Source organism: Paroedura picta, chromosome 13, assembly GCF_049243985.1.
Source record: "Paroedura picta isolate Pp20150507F chromosome 13, Ppicta_v3.0, whole genome shotgun sequence".
NCBI lineage: Eukaryota > Metazoa > Chordata > Lepidosauria > Squamata > Gekkonidae > Paroedura > Paroedura picta.
Genome location: NC_135381.1, coordinates 48,791,518 through 48,812,070, shown reverse-complemented (window position 1 = coordinate 48,812,070; position 20,553 = coordinate 48,791,518). Strand labels below are relative to the sequence as shown.

Genomic DNA, 20,553 nt, shown 5'->3' with positions numbered 1-20,553 from the left:
TGCCATGAATGTGTGTGCTCAGGAAACTTGGAGGATTAGCAAGGCGGATGGGGCATTTGTGCCATGAGATCAGGTTGCCCATAATCCGTTGGGAATCTCTAAACCCTTGTGTGGATTGAGCATGGATTACGCCTGAGTGGCTCAGGCCTCTTACAAGAGATTCAAATCCCTCCTGGGAAGCACATCTCAAGCATCTAGCTCTGAAACCTCAATCCCCAGCTTCCTTTCCCGTAGCACTCTGCGGCAGAAGTACCCTATTTGCTGAAAAACATGCCTCCAAGTGGGGGGGTCATAGAATCATAGAGTTGGAAGGGGCCATACAGGCCATCTAGTCCAACCCCCTGCTCAACGCAGGACTAGCCCTAAGCATCCTAAAGCATCCAAGAAAAGTGTGTATCCAACCTTTGCTTGAAGACTTCCAGTGAGGGGGAGCTCACCACCTCCTTAGGCAGCCTATTCCACTGCTGAACTACTCTGACTGTGAAAAACTTTTTCCTGATATCTAGCCTATATCGTTGTACTTGAAGTTAAAACCCATTACTGCGTGTCCTCTCCTCTGCAGCCAGCAGAAACAGCATCCTGCCCTCCTCCAAGTGACAACCTTTCAAATACTTAAAGAGGGCTATCATGTCCCCTCTCAACCTCCTTCTTTCCAGGCTGAACATTCCCAAGTCCCTCAACCTATCTTCATAGGGCTTGGTCCCTTGGCCCCAGATCATCTTCGTCGCTCTCCTCTGTACCCTTTCAATTTTATCTACGTCCTTCTTGAAGTGAGGCCTCCAGAACTGCACACAGTACTCCAGGAGTGGTCTGACCAGTGCCGTATACAATGGGACTATGACATCTTGTGATTTTGATGAGATGCCCCTGTTGATACAGCCCAGAATGGCATTCGCCTTTTTTACCGCTGCATCACACTGCCTGCTCATGTTTAGTTTACAATCCACAAGTACCCCAAGGTCTTCCTATATCGTCGTCCTATATGCTGGGTGCACTTCAATTGGGATAATCATAGCTGCCCACAGTGGCCTCCCGATGTCCGCCCACCTCATCCTACGTACCATCCAGGATCGCACGGTATCCAGCACGGCCGCAGCGGTTCAGCAGCGAGGCTGCGTCGAGCATCAGCAGCGAGACGGGGGTGCCAGCCTTTTCGGCCCGTTCTGCTCGGCGGGAAGCAGCGGCGCTCCGGGCCGCCCCTTGTCTACGCAGAGCTCGCACATGCACACTAGTGCCGATCACAGGGAGATGCAGGGGCAGGCCAGAGGCGCTGCGGTTGTGCTGCGGCCATACAATGGTGACAAATTCTATATTTTGAGTGGAAATGTTGGGGGGTTGTCTTATACACCCAGTCGTCTTATACGCCGGCAAATACGGTAACTGCTTTCCAGTCTGCCTTGTTACAGAATCACAGAATCCCAGAGTGGGAAGGGGCCATGCAGGCTATCCAGTCCCACCCCCTGCTCAGTGCAGGATCAGCCCCAAGCATCCAGGAGAAGGATCTGTCCAGCCGCTGCTTGAGGACGGCCAGGGAGGGGGAGCTCCCCTCCTCCTGAGGCAGCCCCTTCCACTGCTGAACTAGACTCCTAGAATCCTAGAGGGGGAAGGGGCCATGCAGGCCATCCAGTCCCACCCCCATCTTAGTGCAGGACCAGCCTCAAGCATCCAGGATAATTACCTGTCCTGTCACTGCTTGAAGACCACCAGTGAGGGGGAGCTCCCCACCTCCATAGGCAGTTGATTCCACTGTTGATCTCCTCGGACTGTGCAAAGATTTTTGTCCTCATATGTACCATTTTCCACATGCCAACCCCACATGGCCCTTCACCCTCCAAGTAGATTCAAGGGATGTGGCAATGGGGGCCATGATCCTCTAAAAAGGGAGGCTGGGCAGCTCCACCTACTTGCTTATATTTCAAGGAAACTTGTAGAGACTGAGAGAAACCAGACCATGTGGGAGAAAGAGGTGGTGGCCATTGAACTGGTGTTGCCCACCTGCCCCTAAGGAGCCTATCCCTGCGCATGTGGACTCTAAAATACAATGAGCAAAGCTTCAATACCTTGTTGATTGGAAAGTGTTTCCCATGGGGGACAAAGAGTGGGTGAAGGCCGAACATGTACACCCCCCCCCGAACCAGTGCTCAAGTTCCATGAGGTTTATCCACAGAAGCTGGTGACTGTGCCGCCAGAGGGGGTCTAGTTTAAGGGAAGGCCCTGGGGGGAGGGCAGAATGTCAGAAACTCCATGTATTTCTGCCATGATTATTCTTTGCTGGATGTTAGAGTGTTTAGCATGCCTGGCCTTTGTGCCATGATGTAACCCAGTTGCCTTAGCTTGATGCCCCAAGGTTGATTTCCTGCCATTATAGCTTATGCTCACCATCCCCTCTCTCTTTTTAGTGCTGTGTAGTTTTCCACACCTTCTCATCCCTTGAACCCCAAATAGTTATCTCTTTGTTTTGACTCCTTTGAACTGTACCTGGTATGAGTTCCTGAGGGAAGGGGAAGTTCCTATATTGCTTACCCTATCTATTGTGAATCAGTTCTAACTATGTCTCCAAAGTGTTAGGTACTTGCAATTCTCTAATAAAGAAACTTCTTTGAAAGGTTTACTTATTTAGAATTCAAAGTCTCTCACACCAGGTCCCTCAGCCTTTCCTCACAGGGCTTGGTCCCCGGGCCCTGGATCCTCATTGCCTCAGTACTCCAGCTGCCCAATAAAGAGCCCCATTGTTTGGTTGAGAGTCATTTCTGATACTGAAAGAAGGAATCTGTTTGTGGCACACAGAACTAAGAAGAAGAAGAAGTACGATACCTTTCACAAAATACAAGCTTTCAAGTTCTCCAGAATTCTTCCCTCAGGATGAATGTTTAAAAAGTGAGAAAGGGGAAAAGATAAAGAAGAAGAGTTGGTTCTTATATGCCACTTTTCTCTACCCGAAGGAGTCTCAAAGCAGCTTACAGTCGCCTTCCCTTTCCTCTCCCCACAACAGACACCCTGTGAGGGAGGGGAGGCTGAGAGAGCCCTGAGATTACTGCTCAGTCAGAGGAACCACTGGAGTGGTCTTGAATTTTGATGTGCCCACTGAAATCCCAATACAAAAGATCATTAGGCTCTGGATCATTAGGCCCATGAGGCTGAGAGAGCTCTGATATCATTGCTCGTCAGAACAGTTTTATCAGTGCCGTGACGAGCCCAAGGTCACCCAGCTGGCTGCATGTGGGGGAGTGTAGAATCGAACCTGGCTTGCCAGATTAGAAGTCCGCACTCCTAACCACTACACCAAACTGGCTCTACACCAAACTGGCTTAGGAACTGAGGCCTTGGCCACAGTTTTAGTATGACCATGGGTGTTATCATATATGATGATGGGAATGGGAGCCTCCTGGCCCATGTTAGGTTAAGAAACCTCCTGACCCCAGCCCATACTACTTGTAGTGGAGCCTAAACTTGTCAGCTGTAATTCATTTTTGTAACAAAGCCTGACTGTGTTAGTGGGAGGAGCTGGGACTCACCACCTACCTGATTGGCCATCCATCCAATGAAGGGCCAGTCAGGTAGGCTGTCCCACCCCTGGCTGCATCCCCCTCCAAATTCTTCCAAGTGGAAAAAGTGCCAGCCCACTCTACTAGACTGACTGCAAAAGGAATGTCAGCCAGCAAGCAGGAGCTTGGTAGGAAGGAGGGCCTGGGACTGCTGGGGATGGGGGGGGGGATGGAGTCCCCATCAGCACTCACCCTGAGCAGCCTTGCCAAGCTTCAACAGGCCTGCCAAGGGTGGGGGGGGGGGAGAGTGGGGACTAGTGCCTGTGGTATTTTTTCTACACTGGGCTTTTCTGCTAGTCAAAAAATAAAAGTCGGTGCTAGGATGAAGATAGGAGTTGCACTGCCAAAAATTAGGGGAGACAGAACATCCTGGCACATGAGACCTCTGGAACACCTCTGCCTAAGAAGCGAGAAAAGTTGCAGACAGTCCAGACTGTGGGTGTGGGAAAGATTCCTTCTCATGCCAGGGGAGAAGGATGCTGACTTTGCCTGAGCTGCCCAGGCGAGCGTAACCCAGCGGTGAGTGTGTTTGTCTGTCTGTGATCCCACCTCTGGCTGGGACACGTTGGCTCATGCCACATTCTCAGCCTAGCCTTCCTCACAGTGTCGTTGTTGGGAAAAATGGAGAAGAGGAGGACAATACTAATCTGCTTCAGGGGGAAAAGCAGGGTTGGACATTTACTATAAGTCTAATTTTGGCTACAGTTTGCAAGGAAGGATCTTGTCTCTTCCTGTCGCTTTCCCTGGCATCGGTGCAGCCCTCCCATTCACTGTGGCAACAAGTGTTAAATTTCATAGGCACAGCAAGCTGCAAAGTTTGTGCTTGGAGTAATCGGGGGGGGGCACTAATCAGTAATGTGCTTGGAGTAATCGGGGGGGGGGGCACTAATCAGTAATGTGCTTGGAGTAATCGGGGGGGGGGGGGCGTGTGCCTGTGAATGAGCCTTCTGTCAGATTCAAATGAGTAGCCATGTTGGTCTGAAGCAGCACAATAAAATCAGAGTCCAGTCGCACCTTTTAGACCAACCAAGATTTCTTCTAGGCGGGAGCTTCTGTCAGAGGCACGGGAAGAGGCTACTCAGTGCTGGGGCAGCAGGCAGTCTGGTGCCGTCATGTGAGAGGGGTTGGGTTGGGGGGGGGGCTGCCTCTGGGTTGCAGGGAGGAATCCCTGAAGTTTGAGGGGGCAAGACCAGCATGGCTGTCGGGGCTCAGTTTGAAAATGGGCCTCTAGTGAGATTCGCCACTTGGCCCTGAAACACTCCATTGCACACTCCTTGGCTCTGGAGACAGAGAGTGGGTGGGAGAGACATTTCAGCCCCCCCCCCCCCCGCACGGAGCTCTTTATTGCTCCTGTTCTGTGCCCAGGCATCTCCATCGCTCCCCAAGGCCCTTGTTTACCCAACTCAGAGTTTCACCAGTGCCCTTTTCACCTTTCCCATCAGAAAACAATTAGGAAACGGAATGCTTCCACCTGATCACTCCCCAGGCACCTGCTCAAGGAGGATCGCCAGGCCAAGCAGGCTTCAGGGCCCCACCCCTGGGAATGCAGTCCTTTGTGCTCCTCCGTGGCTGGCCTGCTGTGGCTTGGTGCCTGGGAAGCAACGCCAAAGACACAGACAGCATTGCCTTCCGAGGACAGTTTACTCTTCAGCCAGCAGACCGCAGGGAGTCTCTGATCTTCCCATTGCTTCAGCTGTTGCCTCTTGATGCCCTAGCAAGGAATATGGGGGGAGGCTACTTTCCACTCTTCTCTGGCCTCTGGTCATTGTTATGGTAGAAGCCCTCATGCATGCGTGCAAACTAAGCACTGAAGGCTGCCCCCTGGGAAGACAGCAGATGCATGGCGCTGGATGTGGCCACGGCTGCTCTGGCTGGGCTGTTGAAGTGGCTTGTGGGACCTCATGATGAGAGCAGCCGTAGTTGGCCATTCCTGGGGGACCCTCTTCAACTTAGGATTGGCAACTTGCCTTCTACAAGGTCAAGAGCAGCCAGACCTAGGTGGGGGACAGAAACTTCCATTTTCAGCTGTAGGAGTAGCCCTCTTCTTTAAAAACTGCCTAGCCAGGGGTGACCAAAATGTAGAATCATAGAATCATAGAGTTGGAAGGGGCCATACAGGCCATCTAGTCCAACCCCCTGCTCAACGCAGGATCAGCCCAAAGCATCCTAAAGCATCCAAGAAAAGTGTGCATCCAACCTTTGCTTGAAGACTGCCAGTGAGGGGGAGCTCACCACCTCCTTAGGCAGCCTATTCCACTGCTGAACTACTCTGACTGTGAAAAATTTTTTCCTGATATCTAGCCTATATCCTTGTACTTGAAGTTTAAACCCATTACTGCGTGTCCTCTCCTCTGCAGCCAACAGAAACAGCATCCTGCCCTCCTCCAAGTGACAACCTTTCAAATACTTAAGGAGGGCTATCCTGTCCCCCTTAAAGAGGGCCATCATGAAGAAGAGTTGGTTTTTATACCTCACTTTTCTCTACCTGAAGGAGCCTCAAAGTGGCTTCCCATCGCCTTCCCCTTGTCTCCCCACAACTATGACTGGCCCAGAGTCGCCCTGCATGCAGAGGAGGAATAGGGAATCTCACCCCGCCCCCCACCTCAGAGGCTGTTGGTCTTGACTAGGACACCCGTTGGCACCCCACAGCAATTCCTGAGAGCATCGCAGTCTCTCTGCCCCCAGAGGAATAATGGCTCACCACCCAGCACTGACCTGTCGTGCTCTGAAGGTGTGCTGGGTGACTCACCTGCCAGATCTTCTACCTCTGCCCAATGCCTGGCCTTGTGAGGGGATAAGTGTCTTTTTTTTTGGGGGGGGGGTTGCAGTGGGATCTGTTATCTAATAGGGAGAAGATAAACCTTCACATCTTGGGGAGAAACATCCTAGTGAGGACAAATCCACAGGCTCAGGGAGGGGTGCCTTCCTTCTGTGTGCAAGGAGTCAGCCAGCTGTGGGATCGGGCCTCTGTTTCAGGGCCATCTTTGCTAAAGCCCTTATAAAGCAGAGTAGGATCCAGTTACTTATTCATGGTTTCCCCCCCTCCCCTCCCCTCCCCTTGGGGCTGAGAGGGAACATCAACCCAGCAAGTCATTCTTTCTTTGAAAGCCCTTAATATCTGTGACCCGCTTGATCATGATCCTGACAATCCCTGATGAGGATCTCTATCCTTTATCATTCTAGCTGAAACACACGTTTGATATCCTGGAAGAGTTACATTGTTTTAAAACCACCTGAGCAACTTGAATCTGGGATCTTGCTTGCCTTTGTTACTTTAAGCCCCTTCCTTTTTGGATCCTTCTGTAAGGTTTGAAACCTTAATTCCCTGCCCTTAGGAAGGGAGGGGGTGACTGTGGCCCACATCAAAGGGCTGAGGGGATGGTGCAGACGGGATGCCCTACATTGGCTGAGGCATTTTCAGCCTCTTCTTGCGGAAAGTAAAATTGGGTTGAAATTGTAGAGAATGCCAGAGAGCAGCTGCCTGCTCCTCTCAAAGCTGCAAGGGGCGGGAGGGCCTGCCGCTCTTCCTGGGCCTGGATGGGGGGGGGGCCCTGGCAACAGGTGCTCTTTCTTTTGTCTCAGGAGCGGGAGGGAGGCCTGCTGTGCCGCAGCCGAGCTGCCTTCCCTGTGTGGTGGTTACCATGGCTGTCCCAGGAATTCGGCCTCCCAGCAGGTGTGTGGAATGAGCAGCAGTGAAAGGGACTGGAATGCACAGGGCAGTCTGTGGTTACGGAGCAGAGCCCAAGCTGTCTGTCGCTGGCCACTGGACATTTTGCTTTGTCAAACCTAAAGCAAGCGGGCGGGGGCTCTGGGGAGAATGTTGAGCCTGTGCATCTTGAGGTCATGCTCGCTGTTTGCGTGGGGAGGGCCCAGGTTGACTCTTGGGATTTAGTTCTGTTTCTGGAGTTTGGTATTGCTTGCTGCCCTGGGTTTTCTGGGCTGTGTGGCCGTGATGTGCACCACTGCAGTACTTCCTATTGTTGTTTGGCACTCCTCCTCCTGAGCAGCCGTGGGTTTTGTGTGGTGCACAGATGATGTAATGCTGACAATCTGAGCCCAGGGCACAAAGACTTGCCTCTGAAATGCTCTTACTCTGGAGAAAAGCCATTCTGTGAGAATGTATAGCCAGTCCTCCATTCATTCATTCATTCATTCATTCATTCATTCATTCATTCATTCATTCATTCATTCATTCATTCATTCATTCATTCATTCATTCATTCATTTGTTGTATTTGTATGCCACCCTTCCCTGCAGCTCAGGGCGGTTTCAGAAAACATTACTTGAGTGACAAAATACAAGATAAGTTTGATAACTTCTCCTCCTCCTCCTCCTCCTCCGACCAAGCAGTAATGACAGGGCTTCTTAGCCTCCCCTCCCTGACAGGGTGTCTGTTGTGGGGAGAGGAAAGGGAAGGCGAATGGAATCCGCTTTGAGATTCCTTTGGGTAGAAAAAAGCGGCATCTAAGAACCAACTCTTCTTCTTCAATAATCTCAGGGCTCTTTCAGCCTCCCCTCCCTCACAGGGTGTCTGTTGTGCGGAGAGGAAAGGGAAGGTCACTTTAAGCTGCTTTGAGCCTCCTTTGGGTAGAGAAAAGCGGCATCTAAGAACCAACTCTTCTTCTTCAGTAATATCAGGGCTCTCAGCCTCCCTTCCCTCACAGGGTGTCTGTTGTGGGGAGAGGAAAGGGAAGGCGACTGTAAAGAGCCAGTTTGGTGTAGTGGTTAGGAGTGCGGACTTCTAATCTGGCTTGCCAGGTTCGATTCTGCGCTCCCCCACTTGCAGCCAGCTGGGTGACCTTGGGCTCGCCACAGCACTGATAAAACTGTTCTGACCGGGTAGGGAAAAGCGGCATATGAGAACCTTCTTCTTCTTCCTCTTCTTCCTCTTCCTCTTCCTCTTCTTCGTCACTTTGCGACTCCTTTGGGTAGAGAAAAGCAGCATACAAGAACCAACTCTTCTTCTTCTAGGGGCCCAGTAGATGTTGCTGGTTCAGTTGACCTCAGCCAAATGCCTGCCGGAACTGTGGGGCTGTACTAGCTCCAGCAGGGCTTGGATCTCCTCGGGGAGCTTGATCCACCACATGGGGGCTGGAACAGAGAACAACCTGGCCCTGGTTGAGGCCAAACATGCTTCCTTGGGGCTAGGGATCACTAGCTGATTGGCAATGGCAGAGTGTAGGGTGCTTTGGGGGAATAGGCCGTGAGGCTGGTATGCGGGACCCTCAGCTATGCTTGACCCAAATCGTGTCCGGCCTTGAAGGTAATTACCAAGTTTGATTATTACAATCTAAGTCCTAGCTGGGATTTTACTGAGAAACTTTCTTCTCTTCCCTGTTTTATGAAAAAATGAATATTGGTATTAAATACACCTGGTAACATTATTAAAGACTGCTCTGTTCTGTAGGCAGAATTTAGGGAAGATGAGCTTTGAGCTTAGAGAACTCCTGCTGGAGACTTCCTAAAGGAGTTGGAGATACTAGTCTTACCTGAACAGAGTTAAGAGTGTTGAGTCACCTTTAAGACCAAATTTTATTCAAACTATGAGCTTTCGTGTTCATGTGCACGTCCATACATATAGGCAGAATTAAATGGGAGTTGCCAGTCCATGCATATAGATAGAAGGTGAACAGTAAATTTGCATACAACATAAGTGAGATGTTTAACAGATTAGGCTACCATTTCTGTGGGTTACACTTGTTAAAGGAGCGGCTGGAGTTAAACTTTGTTCTGCCACTTCAGACCAATACGGGTACAAAATTAAGTTTTTGAAAGTTGGGACACGGACACAGCACTGCTTATCTCTTCTTAGTTTGATATGTCATGCCTGCCCACGGCCTGAGTGCATAGATTCTGGCCATGGGGAAATCTTAGTGCCGGCTGTGAAGTGGCTTGGCAAAATATCTCCTACAGCAGTGGTCCCCAACCCCCGGTCTGGGGACCGGTATGGGTCCGCGGCCCCTCGTCCTCCTCCCCGGCTGCTGCCTCGGGTGCTGCTCTGCCATGCTGGCTCACCTTTGGGGCTCTCCGGCGGCCGCCATGGCTGGGGTTCCCCCTCGGTGTGACACTGCGCAGCTGCTGCTGGCAACGCCCCCCAGTGGGCGGAGGGAAGTCAGGAGTGCCGGTGGGAAAGCAAATGGGGCAGGGGCTCAGCCGGTGGCAGCGACGTCCCTCAGCAAAAGACTACCCCCCATACGGGCCTCAGTAAAATTGTCAAACGTTGACCGGTCCCCGGTGATAAAAAGGTTGGGGACCACTGTCCTACAGTACACCACTCGGAGAGCAAATTGATTTTTAAGCAGGGCCAGGAGCACTGCAAAGGCACATGGAGATCCCGACTTCTGTGGCCTTGCTAGTGTCTTAGGGAAGTTCCAGAGGCTTGCCTTTTGGCCCTGTGTATGCCTGGGAGCACTGGGCAGCCAATGGCAGGTGTTAACCCACCGTGACCGGCAGGCATGCAGCCCCTGTGCTTCCCTGATCCTAAATGCAGGTAAGGATCAAGCAAAGCCAGGTGGGGCCTCTTTCAGTAGCACATGGATGTTCTGTTCAGCTGCATATTGTCCCCAGAAGAAAGCAATAATCCTTTGTCTGAAACGGAGTTTAAAGATGAAATCCCTGTTTTGAGAAATGCTGGGGTTGTGTCCAGGTGTGATGTGTGTGGGGAGCAGTGCTGTTTAAATCAAGCCATGTTCTGTTCTCAGTCTTCCTCTACCTTAGTTTGGTGGTTTTATGCATGAAATCTGAATGTGCTGAGAAGGGGGAGGGAGAACAGTTAGTGCCGCCTGCTGGGCATATCTGGCTGTGAGCTCACTCAAGTTGCCAGCCTGGCGGGAAATTTACAGGGAGGGGGTTACCTTTTGGTCAGCCAAGGACATGATGTCATGTCTTGTGCCAAAGAGACACTAGCATTCCTCTCAAACTCTGTGGAGGGGGGGAGATCCTTCTCTCTCTCTCTCTCTCTCTCTCTCTCTCTCTCTCTCTCTGTGTGTGTGTGAAAGAGGGGTCATCGGCTGAAAGGGAGCCCCCACAGACGCTGCTATTGCTCCCTCTGTTGCCCTCGCAAGGAGTATTGAGCAGTTATTGTGCATGGGGCAAGCAGATGGCGTGTAGATATGCAGGCACTTAGCAGCACCTTCGAGGCAAGTCAGCAGGGGAAGGTGCTGGCTGCAAGCCCCTGCATGCCGTGCTGCAAATGCTGGCATTCAGCTAGTGCCGTTTTGGGGTGTGGTGGCATTTTAAAACTCATCGTAACGCTGCAGAATTTGAACAGAATCCTTGATCCTGTTGCATCTTGTGGCAGTTAGCCAGAAATGCCTGGCCTATGCTTCTCTGTGCCCTCACAGTAAACGGCTACTGTGCTGGTCATCATCATCCTTATAAAGGAGATCTTTCAACTTACCAACAGCTGCTTTAATGGATTACAGAGTCCCACTTAAATTAAATTATGGGGGGAAAATATCAAAGTGCCTGATCTTGGAGAAAATGTGATGGAAATGTGTGTGTGTGTGTGTGGGGGGGGGGTGTTTGTTTTTTTATTACCCTCATTGATTGTTAATTACTTAAGCACTAAAGAGCATAATATAATAATTACCTATAAAAGTATGCCCACCCATAATGGGATTATAAGGGTGGCTGTCTGTGCCATTTGGACATGCACCCACCCTGTACCCTGCACGGCACAGCCAGCATGCAAATTAGGCATGTAAAACATCAAATGTTTAAATTAAACCATAAGGATTCATTTACTGTATTCACTCAAATGCAAGACTAGATCTGCCTCCCCATGCCATCAAAAGCCGTGGGGGGGGGGGCATCTTACACTTTCACACAGGTAACAATTGCATAGAGTAATAATTGTATCTGTGTGCATGACATTATTAGGGGAGGGGACTAGATTCCTTCTGCGGAAATGCAGTTTATATTGCTATAAAGGCCACAACATTTTCCAAGACTTGGAAAACCAGTCAGAGGGTAGTCATACATTGCAGGGGTGTCTCCCCATGGCTTGTGTGTTTTTCACTGTTGGACTTCCTGGTCAACGCTCATTCCCAAGCCGGATATCAGAGCATGCTGATCTCCCCACAAAATATTTCCCACTTGCTCATTTTAGCCTGTCGGGAAAGGAGGAGTTATGGCAAACTGTCTCCATCAGGGCTTTGTGAAAACCTGGGGATTCTTTATGAGCCTGGAAGGGTTTCCCGAATGGGTGGGTGTTAATTAATTTTAAATCTACATATATGGTCATGTCAACCCGCCCTCCTCCCAAAATTAGAAGGGGAGAGGCCCTGAGTGTGGAATTGTGCACAGCTCTGGTTCTCAGCCATATTTTGCTTGATCACATTACGTCAGGGAGTTCTTGGAGCTTGAAGAATGTTTGGAAAGGCTAAGTTAAGGGTTTTTCCCATGTTGTGACTCTTCTCTTGAATGCCCCTCTAACAACATTCAGTTCATGGTGATTTTACTGAAATTTGATCACATGTAAGCAGCTTCTGTTGACAAGCTCCAACCAATAGCAAGAAAACACCAGACTGAATCATCCACATTTCCTGTTAGACTTTTTAGCATCTCATTTGCTTTGGACTGTTCTGTCTTCCTGGGCATCAGCAGGTCAGAGATGGATTCTGATTCTTAAGAGTCCGGGATTGGCCTTGGATTAATTTGGCTTCACCTTATACCTGTCACTTCCCGCCTTCTGCTTCTGGAAGGAGACATCATGTTGCTGCCGGTGTTGATGAAGTGCAGGAAAGAGCAGGTTCCTCCCTGCTCACCGACCTTATGCTTATTGCACAGGAAACCACACTAGGGTGTTCTCCAAAGAATGTCCCCCTCATAAGGTAAGGGTTTTTTTTGGGGGGGGGACTTTTTCTAGCAAAATCTCTAAAAACAATGAGCCCCTGAAATGTGGAGGGGGGTCCCACGGAACCCACCAGCCAGTAAGTACTCAGATGGGAGTCCCCTCTGTTTGCTTGGGTAGTATTACAAAGGCTCTGCCCCCAACCCCTCGGAACCTTCCGGCCTGTGTCGAGAGAGAGAGAGAGAGAGAGATGTCTGACCTAGAAGTGATGTCACTTCCGGGCAGTGCTCTAGGAATTCCCAGATCTCAGTGGTTAGAAATCATAGAGAATGCGGGGGGGGGGGGGGTTCTTAGGGATTACCTCAGAAGGGGTTTGTCAGCTGCGCAGAAAAGCAAGCATGGCAGTGGGGGATACCTTTGTTGACTGAAGTTCTAGTCAAACGGGTTTGTTAACCTGGTATCCCCCACACTCCAGTTAAAAAAACACCAAGGGTAAAAAACCAAAAGATCTTTTTATTTTTCAGCTGAGGAACAGGCTTCCTGCAGGAAAAGCAGTGATCCCAAAGGCAGAAAACACACAGGCTCTCTAAAACAAAGCACTTGCACTTCTTCTGATGATTACAAAATAACCACCTGTTGAGTTACATGGGAACCTCTCATTTAACCCCCAAAGTTTCCAGATCCCCCTGGCTTTGTCACACGTAGCTCTTCAGCTAGAATGGGGGCACGGTGGGGTGTAAAGATGGTGCTGGAGGGCGATGCTTTTATTATGTAAATGATTACAACACCTTCCATTCAGAAGGTGACACGATGTTAGAATTATGATACTTTGTTCTTTGGTTATTAGACACATTCGAATCTATGTTAGTCGCAGTGTTTGCCCTGAATACAGTGGCCGTCTCTAAGCAAACCGGAAAGCGTTCTTATTCTGTGCTGTTCTCAGCTGTACAGACAAGCATTTCTTGAGTCTCAGCAGAAACCCAGACTGGGACTCTCTCATTTGAATTTGATTTCTGTTCAGAAAAGAGGTGAATTATAAAGCATGTACTAGGGGGAAAGCCCATTTATAAAAATGGGTGAGATCAGGGGCCGCGGCAGGATGTGCGCGACGGCTCCCGATGGCTGCTGGAGTGGGCTGGAGGGCGGAGGAGAAGGCGTGCTTTGGGGCGGCAGCGCAGGGGGCCATGGGCTGGCGTAAGGGGCATTTGGGCAGCGGAGCGGGCTGCGGGGTGTACCTGCGGCAGGCGGAAAGCTGCGGGCGGTGACGTGACGGATGCGGAAGGCAATAGAGAAGGTGGCGGGCGGCATTCGGCAAGGTGGGCGGGCGGGCGGGCCCGGGCGGCAAAGCTTCTACTGTCCGTGGGGCAGCGGGCTGGACGCGGCAGCGTTGGGGGAGTGGGCGGCGGAAGACGGCAGGGGTAGTGAGGGTGGACCGGGTGAGGGGAAAGGAGTGGGGGGGGGTGTCACGGCGAGCGGGCGTTTACCTCAGGCGTCCTGGCGTGGTGAGGGCGGTGCTTCGTCAGGGAGAAGGGGATGGCGGGCCTGCTCCAGAGCTGGTGGGGAGGAGTGAATGTGTGGGCAGCGCAGAGCCGAGAAGGGGCAGCTCGCTGGCTGCACAATTCCCCGGAGCGCTGCTCGGAGGACGGGCCAAGTAGCGCGGCCCCCAATTGGCCCCTTGGCCCTCGAGTGCCCCCCCCCCCGAGTTTTTATCCCAGACAGGGCCCGCCCTAACTCCTCCCCACTTGCCCTTACTCCTTTATTTCTACCGCTCTGCAGGAGCGGTTTAAAGATAAGTGCAACCATTTAGTGTTAGTTTGTGTCACCCCAACACCTTCCTGGAAGTGAGAAAATTATGTTCCAAGTGCAGGCCCACAATACTCACGTGAGGAGTGGGAGGGTTGCTAGGCCTTTTCTGCTGGCTGCACAATTCCCCGGAGCGCTGCTCGGAGGACGGGCCAAGTAGCGCGGCCCCCAATTGGCCCCTTGGCCCTCGAGTGCCCCCCCCCGAGTTTTTATCCCAGACAGGGCCCGCCCTAACTCCTCCCCACTTGCCCTTACTCCTTTATTTCTACCGCTCTGCAGGAGCGGTTTAAAGATAAGTGCAACCATTTAGTGTTAGTTTGTGTCACCCCAACACCTTCCTGGAAGTGAGAAAATTATGTTCCAAGTGCAGGCCCACAATACTCACGTGAGGAGTGGGAGGGTTGCTAGGCCTTTTCTGCAGGGGAGGAGGAGAGAGGTGGAGAATCAGCTCCTCATCCCCAACAGCCCCCTCCCTGAAATTGTAGCTGAGAGCATTAGTTTAATTTTACTGGACAATTTTTAATTTTTATGATGTTTTTACCCGCTGTTACCCGCTCTGAGCAACATGACAGGTGTAGAGAGGGTAATTGGTGAGGCGGGGCTGGGGTCCCTGGGAAGTTGCTTTGGGAAGGATTGCTCTGGAAAGGGGGTCCTGGCCCAGCAGGAGGCAGTGGCAGGGACTGATGTGTTGTTACAGCCAGTAGGTGACTGAGTGGAATATCCGGCCACCGTGTGGTGATTTGCTCTTTGGTCATCAGAATTGTCCTGAAAGAGGCTTCAGTTCACCTCCTGGGTTTCCCTGGCCTGCTCTGCAGCAAAGGTCTAAGCCTTTTTAAAAAACCAACAACTGGGATCTTGAAATCTCTGGATCTAAGTGTGTCCATATGAATCCTACCAGGCAGCTGCTGCATCCAAGCAGCTTGGTGGTCTTTCTGAGACAAAAGCTCCTAACCTGCCTGATGAGCCAAGCATTCGCGTCTCCTGTTTCCCATCAAGTCCTGTTTCCTGAATGGTGGTTATCCCTACTCTGTGTCAGAAGCCTGTCCAGATCTTGGGCCAATATGGTACTTCTGGGTTAATTAAAACTGCCCTAATTGTTCTCTTCTAGATTCTTGCCCGGAAGGGGGCTTGTGATCTATCCAGAAATCGGGGACAAGCTGGACATCATCTGTCCCAAGGCAGAGTCTTCTAGACCTTATGAATACTACAAGTTGTACCTGGTAAAGCGGGACCAGGTGGATTCCTGCAGCACTGTCATGGACCCTAACGTGCTGGTGACCTGCAACAAACCTGAGCAGGAGATCCGTTTCACCATCAAGTTCCAGGAGTTCAGCCCCAATTACATGGGCTTGGAATTCAAAAGACTTCAGGACTACTTCATCACGTGTGAGTGCATCTTGGCTTTCGGGCTTCTCTTCACAAACCCGCTGTGGGTCTGTCCCCACTTTGCAGTCTGGTTTCAGGGCATGGCTTGGCTCCTCCAGCAGGGAACGCAGCCTGCTGCATGTGGGCCCTGTCGACTTGCTCTTGGATGGGGAGGCGTGTCTTCAAGTACGGAGACTTAGAGGCTGTTCTGAAAGGCCTCCCAATCGGAACACAGCCCCCACTGTCCTCCATTGCTCTGTCTTGTGGGAACAGCACTGCCGGGGGCCGGCAAATGTGTACGTTGCTTCCTGACCTAAGGAACTGGTTTTGCCCACTCAGACTCTGTGGCCAAGAAGCGGGAGTGCGCTCAGAGTGTGCCTGTGTCAGGGAGTACCTGGCCAGGGGAGAACCAGATTTCTGTCCCCACCCATTGTCACCTCGCGGTGTTGGTGTGAGCACAACATTGGAGGAAGAGAGAGAGAGAGAGAGCCCCTTGCACCCCTCCTGAGATGTTCAGAGAAAGAGTGGGGAAAACAAACACGGGTTGATTTCATTCCTTTGGTGGTCTCACTTTCCAGTGGGCCCTTCCCTCCCACAGACACACCCACTCCCATTGCAAAGGGGAAGGAAGGGAAGCCGCCCATGGTTCCTAATTGCATCCTTGAACTATTTCATGAGACTGAGGAGATAAGGAACATTTTCTAAATTTCCGGTAGCACTTCCTGTGTGGTTTTAGGCGGCTTCCACGCAGCAAAGATTCTCTGTGTCTCCTTTGTGGCTGCTGTGGATACAGAGGCGTCTGCAGGGCTGATGGGGTGTCTCCTGTGCGCTTTCTCAAGGCTTTCCCCCCCTCCCTTCCCTCCGTGCTCCCCAATCACTGCCTCTTATGGGGGTGGCCATCTCAGTCGCTGTGGCAACCTGAGGCCCTTGGCATGCTTTATTTCACAACTGTGCTGTATATTATGGCAATTCTGTTAAGTTTTGAAATACATAAATGGCAATAGATCATTATACTGTTGCTGTTGCTTTTTTTTGAAAACCCATCTGGTTGCACAACAAGCGGCAGAAAAGCTCCATCTTACCGACCTTCCTGCAGGCCCCTGAGCTCATTCAGCCAGCATCGGCCAGGGCCAGCCAGGGGTCACCAGCCTATTTGAACCCGCAGAGTGAAGAGCCCTGCAGGGAGGGACAGGGGTCCCTCAAGTACTCTGGGCCCAGGCCACCCCTAGACCGTAGAAGACAAATGCCTGCATCCGAGAGAAGAAACTCCTGGTGGTGCTCTTGATAGGAGGACTGCATTGTCAGCAAAAAGAAAAGAAAAGAAAGAAAAATATTGGATGGAGAATAGTGGGCGGAGACAACATAAATCATGTAATGGATCCTTAAGTGAATAGTAAAAGTCTTCCCCTGTGCTCTGCTTTAGGGAAATTAGATTGGGAAATGGTCTGTCCACCCCACGGTGGTTTGTGCAGCCAGGAGAGGCATGTGTGTGCTGTGTGCCCGTTCTGGATCCTACTGAAGGGTATCCAAAGCAGTGTTCATGGCTCTCGGGCATGCTCTTTAGGATCCTAGGCAATGGGAGGGAGAGGGGAGGCATCTGTCCCTGCCTGGGGAAGGCCTGGTGGAATGCTGCCCTGTCTGGCCCGTTCTCCCTCCTTCGGAGGCGTACCCTGACCAGGAAGTCAGCTCTTCCCCAGGAAGCCCTGGCCACGACAGGAAAAAGGCCTCCTTTTCCTTGTGTGAATGCAAAGCACAGCTGCCTTGGCCCAAGGGCCAGTTCTGCCAGAGCAAACAAGCTCATTAACCCATGTGTGCCTGCTTCTTTGTGTAGTGATTTTGGAGTGTTTGAGGTGGTTGTAATTGTGGAGGAGTTGCCAGATTTTCTGAAGAGGAGAGAGGAGCTTGCGTGCTGAAGAGTCAGATCAGGGTATGGTTTGAGCTGCTTGTTTTCTCCTGCAGGACAGACGAAAGGTGAGGGGTGGACTCCTGTAGGCAGTCTGGTGTTTCAAGGCAGCCTTGAAGGGCTTCTGGCTCTTCACTGGGCTGATTTGGGGGTTGTCCTTGCAGGGGCTGATTGCCACCAGGGAAGAGCAGTTATGCTGCCGTCCACTCCCTTGTGGAGTCCCACAGGCTGTGATTCTCTCCCCAGTTTTATTCAGCACCCTCCTGCACAGCTGGTCCCAGAGTATGGACTGAGGGGGGCACTAATACACTGGGGACACCCAGCTCTATCTGTGGATGGGTAGCAAGCCGGGTTCACCCCAGATTCATTGGCCAGATGTCTGGAAGCCATGGCAGGATGGACACAGCAGAGCCACCTGGAACCCTTGAAGACAGAGGTCTTGTGACAGGGAAGGAAGGGGCCAGAAGAGGAAGCATGCCTCCCCTGCCTTGATAGCATTAGACACCTTCACACACCATCGAGACACCTTCGATGCCTCCCTATCAATGGCGATCAATGCAAGTCATGAGTGGAGCTCACCATGCACTTAACCATCTGCATCAGCTGAAACTATTAATGTCCTGTCTGACCTAACCACAGTGATCCCCGCAACGGTCACCTCCAGGCTGCATTACTGTAACTTGCTGTATGTTAGGAACCCTTGGCCCTGACCTGGAGATTACAGGTGGTGCAGAATGCATCTTGCAGGGGCCCCAAGCAGGGCCCACATGTGACTTGGCCTCTGGAAGCTGCATTGGCTACCACTGGAGTTCCAGAACAGATTCAGGCCTTTGGTAGTGACCCTTAAGGCCTTTCACAGTCTAGAACCTGCATACTTTAGGGACCGTCTGTCTCCATCAGCCCCCCCATAGAGCATTGTGCTCTGCTAACACCAATTCATTGATCATTCCTGGTCTTAAAGATGTTCACCTGGTATCGACCAGGGCTTTTTTGGTCCTGGCTCCAACCTGGTGCAATGAGTTGCCAGTTGAAATCCAGGCCCTGACAGAACTGTCAAAATTCTGTAAGGCCTGCAAAATGGCATCCTTCCTCTAGGCCCGTGGCTGAGGCCATGGCTGGCAGAAGATTATGCAGGTCTCTCTCCTCCTCTTCCTTATGTTAGACCATCCTAGGTGGGGGGATTTAAGAGAGGGGGGAGGGGTACTGTTTTAATCATGTTTTTATTATTGTAAACTGCCCTGAGAAGGAAGTACAGAAAGTAAATACAGACTTCTTAAAACGTTTGAATCCATCATCACTGGCCAGACCAACCAAGTTTTATTCTGGGTATTGGGTTTAGTGTGCCAGAAATGTGCATGCCCATCTGGATCGCATGTACCTGAGAGACCGCTTCCCTGCATATATCCCCAAGAGAGCACTCCACTCCACCAATTCCAGCTGGCTGAGGGTCCCTGATCCCAAAGAAGCACGTCGGTCTTCAACAAGGGCCAGAGCCTTCTCTGTCCTGGCCCCGACTTGGTGGAACGAGCTCCCTGAAGAGATCAGGAAACTGCCAGAACTCTCACAATCCTGTAGGGCCTGCAAAAGGGAGCTCCTCCACCAGGCATTCACCTGAGACCGACCAAGCCCAAATAACATCACAGGTCCTCCTCAGACATCCCCTCCATGGCCTGAACCAGTCTTACCCTTCTGGGAACGTTAGCTAAGTTACTCTTCCTGTTATATTATTGCTTATTAAGATTCAGAACCACTCATAGAATCATAGAGTTGGAAGGGACCTCATGGGTCATCTAGTCCAACCCCCTGCACTATTCAGGACACTCACATCCCTATTGCTCATCTACTGTAACCTGCCACCCTTTTGCCTTCACATAATCAACCTCTCCGTCAGATGGCTATATAGCCTCTGTTTAAAAATTTCCAAAGGTGGAGAACCCACCACCTCCCAAGGAAGCCTGTTCCACTGAGAAACCGCTCTTACTGTCTGGAACTTCTTCCGGATGTTTAGATGGAATTTCTTTTGAATTAATTTCATCCCATTTGTTCTGGCCCATCCCTCTGGGCCAAGAGAGAACAATTCTGCTCCATCCTCCATATGGCAGCCTTTTAAATACTTGAAGATGGTTATCAGATCCCCTCTCAGTCGTCTCCTCTCTAGGCTAAACAGACCAAGCTCCCCCAACCTTTCTTCATTCATGTTGGTCTCCAAACCCCTCACCATCCTTGTTGCCCTCCTCTGGACACGCTCCAGTTTGTCTACATCCCTCTTCAACTGGGGTGCCCAAAACTGAACACAGGACTCCAAGTGAGGCCGAACCAGAGCAGAGTACAGCGGTACCATCACCTCCCGTGATCTGGACACGATACAGCCCAAAATCCCATTTGCCCCTTTAGCCACTGAGTCACACTGCTGACTCATGTTCAATGTATGGTCTACTAAGACTCCTAGATCCTTTTCACACATGCTACTGCCAAGACAAGTCTCCCCCATCTTATATTGGTGTATTTGGTTTTTCCTACCTAAATGCAGAACTTTACATTTTTCCCTATTGAACTTCATTTTAATTCTGTTGGATTATTGTTGATATTATTTTTGACTATATGTTAGATCGTTCCATGTATCCCCCCCCCCCCCGTGATGTTATATGTGAACTGCCCTGAGGCATTTGGAAGGGCAGTATAAAAATCGTGATGTTATATGTGAACTGCCCTGAGGCATTTGGAAGGGCAGTATAAAAATCGAATAGATGGATGGGGCAGGTGGGAGAGGGTGTCCGTAGGAAAGTTCAGTTTCCCTGGGAGGCGCTTCAGTGTGAACAGGCAAAGAAGGTGAACATGTGAGATTTGCACTTGGAATCCAGGGTGGAGCAGAGGACAGTAAAGAGTGGGAACCAGCTCTCCCATTTCCCAGAGCACTGCTTCTCAACCTTCCTAAGGCTGATCCTTTAATCCAGTTCCTCCTGTTGTGGTGACCCCCAACCATAAAATCATGCAAGTGTTCTTTCACAGAAATTAAACCGAAACTGACCAATGGCGTGAAGATCCATTCTTCATGATTGTATATAAATTGTTTTTTTTCCAGGGGTTTCTCAGGTCAGTTCTGCCTCTTGTCCCACTATGCCAATCTCGCTCTTCTCCGCTGC

General features: G+C 51.0%; 1 protein-coding gene across 1 annotated transcript in view; it reads left to right on the top strand.

The window, feature by feature from the left end:
* Window positions 1-20,553, top strand: part of EFNB1 (ephrin B1) — an 88,219-nt gene that overhangs the window by 37,957 nt on the left and 29,709 nt on the right. Inside the window, exon 2 of the mRNA XM_077308335.1 lies at window positions 15,251-15,528. Coding sequence (XP_077164450.1) covers window positions 15,251-15,528 — 278 coding nt within the window. The remainder of the gene's footprint in view (window positions 1-15,250; window positions 15,529-20,553) is intronic.